The 14,580-nt window shown below is 49.5% G+C and overlaps 1 protein-coding gene across 4 annotated transcripts in view; it reads right to left on the bottom strand.

Annotated features, from left to right (window-relative positions):
• tacc1 (transforming, acidic coiled-coil containing protein 1) overlaps positions 1-14,580 on the bottom strand; it is a 214,003-nt gene that overhangs the window by 69,250 nt on the left and 130,173 nt on the right. For all 4 annotated transcript variants that reach the window (XM_073058043.1, XM_073058014.1, XM_073058023.1 and 1 more), the window contains exon 3: positions 11,150-12,230. In XM_073058043.1, coding sequence (XP_072914144.1) covers positions 11,150-12,230 — 1,081 coding nt within the window. The remainder of the gene's footprint in view (positions 1-11,149; positions 12,231-14,580) is intronic.

Below are 14,580 nucleotides of genomic sequence, written 5' to 3'. Positions count from 1 at the left end.
CTGAGAGATACGGCGTGGTAACATGCCGTTCTGGCCAAACCAGCCCATGCGTCTTTGGAATGTGGGAGGAAACCAGAGCATCCAAAAGATCTAACCACTATGCTACCATGTCGTCCTTATCTCAGACCAAACAGAGCAGGGTCCACTCTGTACGGATGGCACATTTTATTGCAGCTGTCCTCTCTGCCAGCTATCCAACAATGCCCCTTCTGCATTTGCCCTCCTCTCCTCCGTCCCTTGCCTGGGAAACGACTAAGAGCCGAGGCTCTAAGATTTGTCTGTAGTCCCCGTTAAGAGTTCAGACATCTGCGTCTGTGCTGGCTTCAACCTCCGCACTGTGGCTGACACCCCCCCCCCCCTTCTTCCTGCCCCACACTGATCAGAGTGGGAGGAAGAGGCCGGCAGACAGAGAGCAGGAGTCTACCAGGACATGGTGGTGGGAGCAGACCCGAATCAGGAACTGGCTGGGCTACTGAGGTGGTGGGGAGGAATGGAGATTATGGTGCCAGAGAAGATGCCAGAATACGGTGAGGGGCAGCATGTTCCCTTGTGATTAGTGACTGCTGGGCTGGAGGTGGGGAGGGGCAGGGTAGGCGATCAGAGAGGGAGTGAAGGGATCACTGTTCAATCTGATAGGACTGTGGGGACCATCCCCCTTCTGCCATGCGCATAACTCTTGCCCAATCCATTGGTATCCTTGGGTTTGTACAGGGCAATTAAAAAGCAGCACAGAAGTACGTAAATGACTAGCCTACCTCCATTGCCTAGTTGGGTTTCTTGGCCCATGTTAAATAGGCAGGTGGCAGGGGTGGGTTTCTATACCTGATTATTCCACATTCTGTTTTTGTTTTATCTTGTTCTACCTCACTGCACGTAATCATTTGATCTGTATGGACAGTAGGCACCACAAGCTTTTCACTTGGTCTTGGTACATGTGTCAATAATAAACCAATACCTATACTAACTTCCAAGCCTGCAAACCATCTAATTTCAGGGATAAAAATTCCACCCCATGAGAAAAGTGTGGGATTTCAAAAGAGATCTCCTAAATTTCAGAGGGTACAGGTCTATCTGCTTCATGTGTCCCTGTGGGACACTTGCACCATCCTGGGAATCAATCTGGTGAAGCTTCCTCTATTGTAAGTGTGGCCATATTATCAACATCTCCTCTCATTTGTCTGAGCCCTGATACTTCCATGGTAGGACTTTACCTTGCCGTGGCCTGAGTGGGGAATGGGATCACCAACTGATTTGGGAATGACAGCTGGTAAATGTCTTAGCTTCTGGGTAGATGGTTGGATTGGTGACATTACCAATAGCCAAGCCAGCCACCCTCAAACTAGCTGCACTCTACCATGCCTTTGGGAGGGGAAACACCCAGCCTTTCACTGACAGGCATGTCCCAGCATTTAGCCATTGAGATTCAGCCAAGTGGGCTGGTGAGTGGAGCTGATGGAATCTGGCCATATCTAGCTCTGGAATTCCTGGGTTGGGAGTGGTGGACCAAGTGCAATGAACTTTGCACCAAACCTGTGGCCATCAAATAATTAGTAAATTAATAGTACTTTGTCGTTCACTACAAGGGGGTTTGAGTACGAGAATAAAGTCGCTTAATGTGGTCCCAGTAAGACTGTGTTTGGCGAACTGCATACAGTCCTGATCTGTACCCAAGGAAAGATGGATTGCAGCAGAGGAAGAGAGGAAAGGTTCACCAGATTGATTCTTGTGATGACGAGGAAAGTCTAGAGGGAGAAATTGGCCAGAATGGGCCTGTTCTCCCATTGTTTAGAAGGACGAATGACAAATTCTTTGTAACACACTAAATTCTCCGAGGGTTTGTTGATGAAGGGGTGGAATTTCTAATGGCCGAGATGTCTATAACCAGTTACAGTCTCAAAAGTAGAGGCCAACCATTTAAGGTTAGAGATGAAAAGAAATGTCTTGAGGTTAGTGAATGTTAGTGGAGGCACAGTTACTAAAGCGGAGAACAATGGATATTAAGATGTTAAGGGAATGTGGATAGCAAAGTGATATGACCCAAGCTCAGGCGAACAGGACTAGTTCCAAGGGAAATCTTTGTTGGTATGGCTAAGTTGGACTGAAGGGCATGTTTCCATGGTGTATGTCTCTATGAATCAAGAGATATGGGGTTTGTGCAGGAAGGTGTCACCAGCCATAAACTCAGAGATGGCAGGGCAGACAAGAGGGGTTCCTCGTACTTCAGTTTCTTACGTGGGGGGGAAGAGGGGAGAGGGAGAGAAGAGAGAGAGAGAAGGGAGAGAGAGAGAGAAGGGAGAGGGAGGGAGGGGAGAGGGAGGGAGAGGAGAGAGAGGGAGGGAGAGGAGAGAGAAAGAGAGAGGGAGGGAGAGGAGAGAGAGAGGGAGGGAGGGAAAGGGAGAGGGGGAGGGGAGGGGTAGCGGGAAGGGGAGAGGGAGAGGGACAAGGAACAAATGGACGAGGCAGAAGCTGGTCCTAATTTTTTTTACAAATTTTCTTTAAAAATCCTTCACACACCCACTTCATCCCAGATGATTAAATGGAACCACTACTGACATCTCCCAACTGTCCCGTGTCCCAGGGTGGGAGGTAGGTTTGATTCCGATCCCCACCTGGAAGACAGACAAGGCTGGGGGCACAAAGCTTCCATGCAATGGGCAAGGAGTGATCCAGTGACTCCCCCATCGCAGAGTGGTGTGGAGAACAACTCTGGGTCAACCCCTTGAATGGCCTTCTAAACTCCTCGACCCAACACTGGGCAACAAAAGAGTTTCCGGGAGTCCAGAGCGAATGTCTAATCTGGCTGAGCTTCTGTGCCGTTCTCCTTCACTGAGGGTATGCCCAGCTCGAGCATTCCACATTCCACTGAGAGGTCGCATTGCCCTTTCCTTAAAATTCCCAATTTGACCCTAAGCTCCAGTTTTCGGGGTACAACTGTCACCCCCTGTGCAGAGATCCAGTGGGGTTATAAAGGCCTACAGAGGATCATCGTCCCTCTTGTGTTTGGGAAGTACGGAACCCCATACTTTACAATTCCTTTGGGAAGGAACTGTTGAGGATTTGGGCCTAGACCCTGCCTCAGAATCCTCAAACTCGATTATGACCATGGCTGATCTGATGGGAACATCAGCACTTAAACCTCAGGATAACATCTACCACACACACAGGAGAGTAGTAGCTCCGGGTTCCTAGTTACAAAAGCATTGTGATGTCACAGCTTCCTAGATGTGCTAGCATTTATTGACCATCCCTATTTGTCCTTGGACCGAGTTACATTTCTGCAGGTTAAGAGGTCACATCTCGTGCCCTGATGGACACCAGTATCCAGATGGGTTTTCATGGTAATTCAGCCTTTTGTTGTCAGAACTAATTGTGAAACTCTTAATGAAGAGAATTTAATTTGCTTTAATTGACGATTTGGGATTTGAACAGGTCTCTCAGGTCACAGGCTCAGTTTTCTGGGTTGCTATTTCAGTAATCTAACCCCTGGAATCTAGGGCTGCCGGCTGGATAGGTTCTACAAATATACAAAACTCACAGACTAGGAGCAGGAGAAACAACTCAGCCAGCCCTTCAAGCCTGTTCTGGCATTTAATAAGATCACAAAGACACAAAAGAATGCAGATGCTGGAATCTGGAGCATCAAACAATCTGCTGGAGGAACTCAGCTGATCAAGCAGAATCTGAAGATGAAAAGAATTGTCGACCATTTGGGCTAAAGCCTCAATTAAGACCATGGCCGATCACGGGAGAATGAGGAGACGATAGATGGAAGCTCCAGAGCTGCTGGAGACAGGTGCCTGGGTGACGGTCAGGAGAGGGAAAGGGAATAGCTGACCAGCGGGTCCTTCCCCTCAATAATAAGTATACCACTTTGAATACTGATGGCATGGGGGGGGGGGGGGGGTGATGAAATACCAGGGGGAAGCTGCTGTAACCCGGTCTCTGGCATTGAATCTGTCTCTGTGGCTCAGAAGGGAAGTGGGGAGAAGAGGAGTGCAGGAGTGATACAGGATTCCACAGAGGAGCAGAAAGCAGATTCTTTCGACGTGAAAGAGATACCCAGATGGTATGTTGCCTTCAGGGTTCCAGGTAAAGGGATATCTTGTATCGGGTTCACAGCATTCTAAAGGAGAAGGGTGAATAGCTGGAAGTCGTGGTATAGATTGGTACCAATGACATAGGTAGGAATAGGGAGAAGGTCCTTTAGAGGCAATAGAGGGAGTTTGGCGGAAAGCGGAAAAACAGGACCTCCAAGGTCGTAATCTCTGGATTGCTGCCTGTGCCACACACCAGTGAGGGTAAGATTTGGATGATTTGGCAGGTTAATGTATGGCTGAGGAATTGGTGCAGGGGGCAGGGTTTTAGACTTCTGGATCACTGGGATCTCTTCTGGGGAAGGTATGACCTATACAAAAAGGACAGGTTATACCTGAACCCGAAGGGGGCCAACCTCCTTGTGGGCAGGTTTACTAGAGCTCTGGGGAGGGTTTAAACTAATTTGGCAAGTGGGAGTGATGGGGCTGAGGAAGAGGCAGCTGGTATACGAGTAGATGCAGTGTGCAGTGAGACTGTGAGGAAGGACAGGGGAAAATTGCAGTCAGTGGGATGGGTTAAAATGTAACAGGAGGACAAAATCGAAAAGGGTGATGAACGCAGGACTGAAGGTGGTTTATTTGAATGTACTCAGCATTCGGAATAAGGTAGATGATCTTGTAGTGCAGGTAGAGATTGGAAGGTATGACATTGTGGGCATCTCTGAGTCGTGGCTGAAAGATCACAGTTGGGAGTTTAACATCCAAGGATACGCTACACATTGAAAAGACAGGTAGGTAGGCGGAAGGGGTAGGGCGTCTGTTGGTAAAAATGAAATCAAATCCTTAGGAAGAGGTGACATAGGATTTGAAGACATAGAATCCTTATTAGGAGAGTTAAGAAAATTCAAGGGAATTTTAAGAAAATTCAAACCCTGATGGAAGCGAAACGCAGACCTCCGAACAGCAGGCAGGACGAGGGCTACAAATTACAATGGGAGATTGAAAAGATATGTAAAAAGGCAATGTTGTGATAATCATAGGGGATTTCAATATGCAGGTAGACGGGAAAATCAAGTTGATGCTGAATCCTAAGAGAGGGAATTTGTAGAATGCCTATAGGATGGCGTCTTAGAACAGCTTGTAGTTGAGCCACGAGGGGAATGGCAATTCTGGATTAGGATTTATTTATAACCCAAAATTTGATTAGGGAGCTTAAGGTACAGGAGCCCTTAGAAGACTGTGATCACAATATGATAGAGTTCACCCTGTAGCGGATGATAGGATAGGTGGAGGGGCAGGTAGTATTGAGGAAGCAGGTGTCTGCAGAAAGACTTAAGACAAATTGGGGGAAAGGTCAAAGAAGTGGCAGATGGAATGCACGGTAGGGAAGTGCCTGGCTATGCACTTCGGCAGAAGGAATAAAGCCATGGACTATTTTCTAAATTGGGAGAAAATTCAAAAAGGGAATAGGGAGTCATTATACAGGATTCTCTAAAGGTTAACTTGCAGGTTGAGTTGGTGGTGAGGAAGGAAGTGCAAGGTTAGCATTCATTTTGAGAGGGCTAGAATACAAAAGCAAGGATGTACTGCTGAGGCTTTATAAGACACTGGTGAGGCCTCACTTGTTTTGGGCCCCTTATCTAACAAAAGATGTGCTGGCATTGGAGAGGTCCAGAGCAGGTTCGTGAGAATGGTCTCACGAATGATAGGGTTAACATATGAGGGGCAGTTGAAGGCTCTGGGCCTGTATTCATTGGCGTTTAGAAGAATAAGGGGCAATCTCATTGAAAGGTATCAAATATTGAAGGGGCTAGATGGAGTGGATGTGGAGAGGATGTTTCCTATAGTGGGTGAGTCTAGAAACAGAGGGCACAGTCTCAGAAATGAAGTAAGTCAATTTAGAACAGAGATGAAGAAAATTTTCTTTAGCTCGAGGGTGGTGAATCTGTGGAATTCATTGCCACAGACGGCTGTGCAGGCCACATCACTGGGTATATTTAAGGCGGAGTTTGATAGGTTCTTGATTAGTCAGGGCATCAAAAGTTACAGGGAGAAGACAGAAGAATGGGGTTGAGAGGGATAATAAGTCAGCCATAATGGGATGGTGGAGAAGACTTGATGGGCCGAATCCTGCTCTTATGTCTTCTGGTCTTACAGTTCGATGGGATCGTCAACTCCACATTCCCACCTTCCCTCCCCCTCCCCTGCCGGGTCTCCAGCCACGTGACATTCTCGCTGTTACATGCTGGCGTGAATGCACACATCTGTGTTTAAGGCAGCCTAAGCACAGAAGGAACAGTATAACATTGTGGAGATTGTCAGGCACCACTGTTCCTGTCTCAGTTTATTTAAAGGATGCATCATCCAACAGTTTTAACAAAGGCGAACCTGTCCGAACATCAGCTCATTTGCCCTCTGGAGATGGGTGCCCTGGCTACGCATTTTCAGGTACGTTGTTGCTCTTGGAAGGGTGCCAGAGTGTGGCCGTTAGGGTGGATTCATGGCCTCTAGTCATATCCCACAGGGAGAGAGTTCCAATTCCTTCCAGCCCCGCACAGGCAGGTAAGGAAATCAACTTGTGTTAGTTAGGCTGTCCATTCAAAGCTACGGTGACCACAAACTATTCGGCTGTCAAAGATGATCATCTGCTTGGTGGAAACAGATGAGAGAGTGGAACAAAGACTGCTGGAGGAGCTCAGCAGGTCAGGCAGCACCTGTGGAGGGGAACGAACAGTCGGTATTTCAGGTCAAGAGCCTTCAAAAGACAGAGAGGAGATAGCCAGTGTAAAGAGGTGGAAGGAAGGGGTGGACCATCTTATCAATTGCCAGCTCTTGCTCCACTCCTTTCCTGCCACTTCAACACTGGCTATTTCCCCTGCACCCTTCAATCCTGATCAAGATTCATGATCTGAAATGTGACTGTCAACATCCCTCCACAGATGCTGCCTGACCCACTAAATTCCTCCAGCAGTTTGTTCCATGCCCCACCTGTTTATTACTGTTCTCCAGGGAAGGACTGCGTCCCTCCATCAGTAAGAAGGTACAGGAACCTCAGCACTCAGACCACCAGGTTCAGGAACATTTATTACCCCTCAAACATCAGCCTCTTGAACCAGAGGGGATAACTTCATTCAACTTCACTTGCCCCATCACTGAACTGCTCCCACAGCCTATAGACTCACTTTGAAGGACACTTCACCTCACGTTCTCAATATTTATTGCTTACTTATTTATCATTATTATCTTTTTCTTTTGTATTTGCACATTTCACTGCCTTTTGTGAAATTGTTCTTTGTCCGCCCCATTGGGTACGGTCTTTCATTGATTCTGTTATGGTTCTTGGAGTTACTGTGTATGCCCGCAAGAAAACAAATCTCAGGGTTGTATATGGGTGATGTATATGTACTTTGATAATAGTTTTACTTGGAACATTTCAACTTTGAATGGGCAATAAATGTTGGCACATCTGGGAGCTTTTGAATAACAACAGGAAGTTGCAGACACCACTCTACGTGGTGGTTATTGTAGCAGAGCTAACATGAGCACTGTACTAACGATGGAAGGTTGTTAGGAGAAGGTCATGGGGTCAAAGGGTGAGCTGTGATGGCACCAGATGACCATGGAGCAGGGAGCAAATGCTCCAGGCTTGCCATGTAACAGGAATCAGGAATCAAATGAATTAGTGAACTCGAGCTCCAGCCACCGTACCACACCAACACCAGTGGAGAAACAGGCCCTTCTGCCCATCTACTCCATGTCAGCTGTCTTGCCCAGCAAGCTAGTCCCATCTGCCTGGGTTTGGCCCATAACCCTCTGAACCACTTCTATCCGTGTACTTCTGAAGAATATAAGCACCCCCAACCCAGAGAAATGTGACTGCTTCAAACTCTTAAACCCTTCTGAAGCCTTCTAGGAACCTCGCTTGCAGGGTGGTACGGTGTCCGAGGTCTAGAGGTGGACACTACCTGTCAATCTGCACTCTTTAGAATGCACTGTGGACCTCAATGATCCTCAGATAGGACATGGGGTTCAGAGACTCCTTCCCCACCCCTATACCAAAGGATAAATCAACCGCCAGGCTTCAGTGACTGTTGGTTTGGATAGAAGAGGAGAGTATGAGACATCAACAGGCCACATTCCCTCTCTGCCCTCTCCTCTTCACCTACAACAGTCTGGGAGAACAGGCACACTGAGACACTCATTAGAAGCAGGACGAGGCCTCGAACAGAAACCCAAGGGATTCTGCAGGCGCTGGAAATCCGGAGCAACACATACAAAGCACTGGAGGAACTCAGCAGGTCAGGCAGCATCTATGGAGGGAATAAACAGCCGGCGCTTCAGACTGACAATGGCCTTCTGATGATTGCTATCAGCCCCAACCTTTGACTTTTCATTTCCTTCCACAGATGCTGCCTGAGCCAATGAGTTCCTCCAGCATTTTGTGTGTGCTACTGCAACGGAGGGGGCTGCAGGCAAGTGACAGTGTGACAGGGAGATGGGGCGGTGCTGCTCAGAGTCAGAGGAAGTGTTTGGGCGAGGTGCAAGAGAGGACTCAGAGGTTAAGTGAGTGGGCAAGGATCTGGCATATGGAGCACAGCATTGGTAAATGTGGAAAGATCAGGTTATTTAATGGTGAAAGATTGCAGCATGCTGTTGTGCAAAGCAACTTGAGAGAGCTCGTGCAAAAGGTTGGTTTGCGGGTGCAACAGGTCATCAAGAAGGTAAATGGGAAGTTGGCCTCCATTGCTAGAGGGATTGAACTGAAGAGCAGTAAGGTTATGAAGAGTACTGCTTAGACCACAGCTGGAGTATGGCGTGCAGTTCTGGACTCCTTTCTTGAGGAGAGGTCCGCTGGCTTTGGAGGTGATGCAGAGGAAGTTCATCAGGTTGATTCTGGAGATGACAGACTACGCCTATGAGGAGAGATTGAGTTGTTTGACACTATACTCGCTGGAATTCAGAAGAATGAGAGGGGATCTTACAGAAACATAGAACACTATGAATGGGATAGATGAGGTACAGGAAAATGGTTTCCACTAGTATGTGACCCTAGAATGAGGGGACATAAGCTCAAGATTTGAGGAATCGATTTAGAATGAAAATGAGAAGAAACTGCTTTTCCCAGAAAATAGCAAATCTGTGTAATTCTCCACCCAGGGAAGCAGTAGTGGCTACCTCATTAAATATATTTAGAATACAATTGGATCGGGTTTTTTTGTATAGTAGGGGAATTAAGGGTTTTGGGGAAAAGGAGCTGAGTCCATGGCCAGATCAGCCATGATCAGATTGAATGGTAGAGCTGGCTCGACAGGCCAGATGGCCTACTTCTGCTCCTAATTCCTATATTTCTTTCAGCTCTGAAATATCCTATTCTAAGCCCAAGTGTATAGAACAGTTGATGCAACACACAGCCACTAGTTCCTGGTTCCTGGTTCACTGTCCAATCTCACCCGTATTCAGTACCCTAGCCAGGTGTTGTGAAGGCTCACCATTTCCTTTCTCAGTGGAACAAGCAACTAGAAAGGGCTTCTTATTTACATCATCATCATAATTGAGGAAGAGAGAACTGGGCAGGAAATTATGGGAAACATGAAGCAATGGAGCTCTCAGGTATTGACTTGGTAGAAACCAGACCCAATGCTAGAACATAGGCACTGTGGGCTGAATAGCCTCGTGCTAAGCTCTGAATCATAGTCAGAGAAGAGAATGGTGTCCGAGGTTAATACCCCCCATATCCGGGGTGCACTGAGTTCTTCAGTGGATTTGAACTTGTGGGAACCAAGAAGAAGCGACAACCCATCACTTGCAAGTCTGAATCACCCCAGGGTCTCCATGAGCTAGAAGTATCAACACTAAATATTAGCCAGCAAATCCCCTCTGGGGAAAAAAAGGCATTCATCCTTAACTAACAACCCCTCCAACCCTTGAACTATCAGTGACGCACTGCTCACAGGGCAGTGCTCCTGTGACCTCTGCCCTCAGAGGGACAGTCACCAAACTTCTGCACTCAGCACCGGGGGGTGAGGGGGAGAGGAGGGGGTGTAGATGCTCTTCACATCCGCTCTTTCTCAGGGCCATCATGTTGTGTCATGAAGCAAAGCTCTCAGGGTTCTGACCTGAAGGGGTGGGTTCAGCCAGACCGAGCAGAGGGGTGTGGTGTTAGTCAACGATGGCATGGGCTGGGCGAAGTGTGACTGACTCCGCACAACGAGTCCGCAAACTCACACGAGATACTTCAGTGCATAGGGACAAAGCCTAGATATCAAAGAGAGAGAGTGGGAGAGAGGGAGAGAGAGTGGGAAAGGGGGGGAAGAGAGAGCAAGAGAGGGAGTGGGGGAAAGAGAGAGAGAGAAAGGGAGTGGGGAGAGAGAGAGGGAGTAGGGGAGAGAGGGAGAGAGAGAGGTAGAGAGAGGGAGAGAGAGTGGGAAAGGGGGGAGAGAGAGCAAGAAGGAGTGGGGGAAAGAGAGAGAGAGAGGGTGGGGGAGAGAGAGAGAGAAAGGGAGTGGGGAGAGAGAGCGAGAGGGAGTGGGGGAAAGAGAGGGAGAGAGGGTGGGGGAGAGAGAGAGAAAGGGAGTGGGGAGAGAGAGAGGGAGTAGGGGAGAGAGGGAGAGAGAGAGGTAGAGAGAGGGAGAGAGAGTGGGAAAGGGGGGAGAGAGAACAAGAGGTAGTGGGGCAAAGAGAGAGAGAGGGTGGGGGAGAGAGAGAGAAAGGGAGTGGGGAGAGAGAGCGAGAGGGAGTGGGGGAAAGAGAGAGAGAGAGGGTGGGGGAGAGAGAGAGAAAGGGAGTGGGGGGAGAGAGAGGGAGTAGGGGAGAGAGGGAGGGAGTGGGGGAGAGAGAGAGGGAGTGGGGGAGAGACAGACAGAGAGGGAGTGGGAGAGACAGAGAGAGAGGGAGTGGGGGAGAGACAGAGAGAGAGGGAGTGGGGAGAGAGAGAGTGGGAGAGAGAGAGAGAATGGGGGAGAGAGAATGGGGAGAGAGAGAATGGGGGAGAGTGTCAGGGAGTGAGAGGAGGGGATAGACAGAGAATGTGAGAGAGAGGGAGTGCAGGAGAGCAAGAGAGAGAGTGTGAAGGAGAGAGAGGGAGGGCGTGAGGGAAGAATGAAGGTAACACTCACGTTATCATTCGAGGCTTGGGCTTTCTTGGTGACGCCTTTGTTACATCCTCCTCACCATCCACCTCACGGGCCTCTGGCCCAGTCTCCCTGGTCCCCGGCTCCACAGAGGAAGGGGGCTCGTCCATGAGGGCCAGACTTTTCGAGGGCTTGAAAGGGTCGGCTACGTCCTCGAACCGCTCGGGGTCAAACTCATACGTCCCTTTCGGCGCAGTGGGTGAATTCCGCAGACCAGAGCCGCTGCCGAAGGGGTTGAAGTTGGGGTCATCCCACTGGACAGAATCAAAGTTGTAAGATTTTTGGGGAATGGGAATGTCATCGGAATTGGCGATGTGTGAGGCTTCGTCCTTTTCTACCGGAGGGGCCGGCTTGAGCACAGTCGGTCTCTGCTTCTTCCCGCCCCGGCCGCCGGACTTCCTGCCTGCCTTCTTGGCCACGGGCGCCCGGGTCTCGGTGTTCTCCTTGTCCTCGGAGAAGTCGAACGCCAGCTTCAGCGGCGCCTCCTTGCTCTCTGCCTGCGGCCCTGTCCCCTCCTCACCCTCGGCCTCCAGGGTGTGACTGCGGGCGGGAGGAGAGTCCTGCAGCCTGCAACCCCCTGAGACGAAAGGGTTGATGCTGTCGTTGAAGTTGTTGGGGTCAAAGTTATAGGATGACTTTGGCATTGGCAAGGCTTCACTGTCACCCGCTGCCCCCAGCTCCAGCGATGGAGGGGGGGCCTTTTTATGCTTGTTCTTGCTGCCTGAGACCTCCAAGCACTCTTCCGCCTGTTCCTTTGCGGATGGTGCCGCCTCAGGAACAGTCATAACTCCCTCCTGTGGACCGACACCCGCTGGCGTGCGCCGGGTTCCCGCCGAAACCGGCGGAGCCTCGCTGCCTGCCTGAGCTTCCGAGGCAAGCTCCTCGTTCCTCGCCGGGCTCTCCGGGGACGGAGACTCCTTGGCGGTGCCCGCAGTGTCCTCAAGTGCCGTGTCAGGTGGAACGTCGCAGTGGACTGGGGCTGCCGCCGGTGACGGGCCGCTTGCTGCTTGCCCCTCTGCAGGTGGATGGGCTCCCGATGACCAGTGCTCGTCTTCAGTCGGCAACCCTGCAGCGGGCAAGGGAGCACAGTCAGCAGCAGAACAAACACGGCAGGCCAGAGCCCTGCAAGGGAAACCCCACCTCCCCCCAACGTGGAAACAGCCAACGCCGCTCGCGTAGGCCTGCTTACCAAGACCGGAACATCAAGCGATAGACAGCTACACTTATCACTTTACCCAAACACTTCAGCGGGTCTTTTTTTAAAAAAATAACGGGAAGTCTTGCAGTCACACCACACAGAAACAAACTCCTCAGCTCGAGTTACCCATGCCGAAGAAAGTCAATGCAGGGATGCCATGCAAACTCCACACCAACAGCACGCAAGCTCAGGACTGAACCTGGCTTTCTGGCACTGCAAGGTCACAGTTCCACCAGTTGCCTATCGGTAGCAACCAAGCTAACCCCATCGGCCTGTGCTTGGCCCTTATCCCTCTAAGCCAAGGATTCCCAACCTGTAATGCCTGCACTTTATGCAGTCCTGGGTAGGTCTGTAGTCTAGTGTAGTTGTTTTTTACGTAGTTCAGTCTAGTTTTTGTACTGTGTCATGTAACACCATGGTCCTGAAAAACGTTGTCTCATTTTTACTAAGAACTGTAAGAACAGTTATGGTCGAAATGACAATAAAAGTGACTTGACTTGACTTGACTATTTTAATACCATTAAGCAAGGGGTCCATAGACCCCCAGGTTGAGAATCCCTGCTTTAGACCTTTCCTATCTATGTACCATCAAATGACTTTTAGATGTATTATTGGACCCGCTGCATTTCCTCTGGTAACCTGCTTCATGTAGCTACCAACCACTGCATGAAGAATTTGCACCTCAGGTCCCTTTTAAATCATTCCTCTTTCCCCTTAACCCTCTGCCCTCAGGTTTTTGGTTCCTTTTTCACTGGGAAAGGACTATGTGCTTTCAATCTCATGAGCCTACAGAAGGAATACAGACTGATCTTCAGACCGCAATGATGCCATTTTCTCCGCCGAACAGCGGAGTGAGTTGGGTTGCGCAGTACGATCTCCACCAGGCCACCAGGGATCTGTGAGGTGTGGCAATGTATCTCCTCACACTGGTGTGAAAACTGCAGAGGCAGAGCTTATCAAAGACTGCTGTCACTTGTCGGTCAGCAGGGGCAGAGACTAGCAGCATGCTGACCTTGACCCAGCACAGAAACGTACAGCGCACGCACTTGGAGAAATAAGGGAACATGAAAACACTGGGAGGACGCAACCTTCTGCCTCGCCCAGGAATCGTACGGCCTGCCGTTCCCGGGAACCATGCGATGCAGGGACTACGGTCTGTCGGATCTGTACCTCACGAGAGCTTTTTGACATGGATCTTACAGGAAACGCACAACCCAGAACCTGAACACTGAATAAATGCACGTCTCAGAGATGGGTTGTCACGTTGCAGCCTTTGTATGCAGATCAAAACTTCTGGAGGCACTCCTAGCTAGTTGCCAGAGAAACTGCAGTTGCTGAGATCGAGGGCAAAAAAAACCATCTGCTGGAGGAACACAGTGGGTCAGGCAACATATAGACCAGGGGTTCCCTTTTTTTTGTGCCATGGATCCCTACCATTAACCAACTCTGGGTTGGCGATCCCTCAGCTAGACTGATACAAGATCTTGACCTGAGTCATCTACGATCCCTTTTCCCCATGCTTACCCCACTGAGAGCCTTCAGCTATTTGATTTTTACTACCAGGCAGAAAGGCGTTTGCAACGTAGCCAGAAACGTCAATAGTGCAAGGGTTTTACTCCTTTAAAGGACCAAGAGATGTAATCATAACAGCAGCTCAGGGAGCAGGAAGCACATCACCAAAAGAGCTAAACTTGTCATCTGACTCCACAACTAACCTTCCCAATGTTTGCTCCTGAATGAAGCCATGCCATATCCTGCCCACAAGGAACTGCCTTGGGTAAAAGTTAAATCTCCATACACACACCAGCATCTGCCACGAAAACAACGTGGCAGAAGTTAGTGACTTAATGGGAAGTTGAAGTATTTTGGGAAATAAGGGCAGGAACAGGCTTGCAATGAGTGCAAAGGTGGAGTGATGTATGAGTTATTGACAGCTTTAACCTTAGGGGGTCTGCAGTGCCCCGGATCCACGGTATGGTTCTGGTACCTTTGCCGCAAAGGAGCCCAGGCTGTGGAACCAGCATGTGAGTGTGACCTGCTCTCAAAATAGTTGTGCAAGGGTCTACTTAACATGGCCTGGCAGAGTCAGCCTCACTGTAGAATTCATTCCAATCAAAACCCAAGCCTAGGGTTAAAAACTTATCCCATTCATACAACCATATAACAATTATAGCACGGAAACAGGCCATCTCGGCCCTTCTAGTCCATGCTGAACATT

The sequence above is a fragment of the Hemitrygon akajei genome, chromosome 1 (genome assembly GCF_048418815.1).
Source record: "Hemitrygon akajei chromosome 1, sHemAka1.3, whole genome shotgun sequence".
NCBI lineage: Eukaryota > Metazoa > Chordata > Chondrichthyes > Myliobatiformes > Dasyatidae > Hemitrygon > Hemitrygon akajei.
The sequence above is the reverse complement of the archived record's forward strand: the minus strand, read 5'-3'. Positions and strand labels throughout refer to the sequence as shown.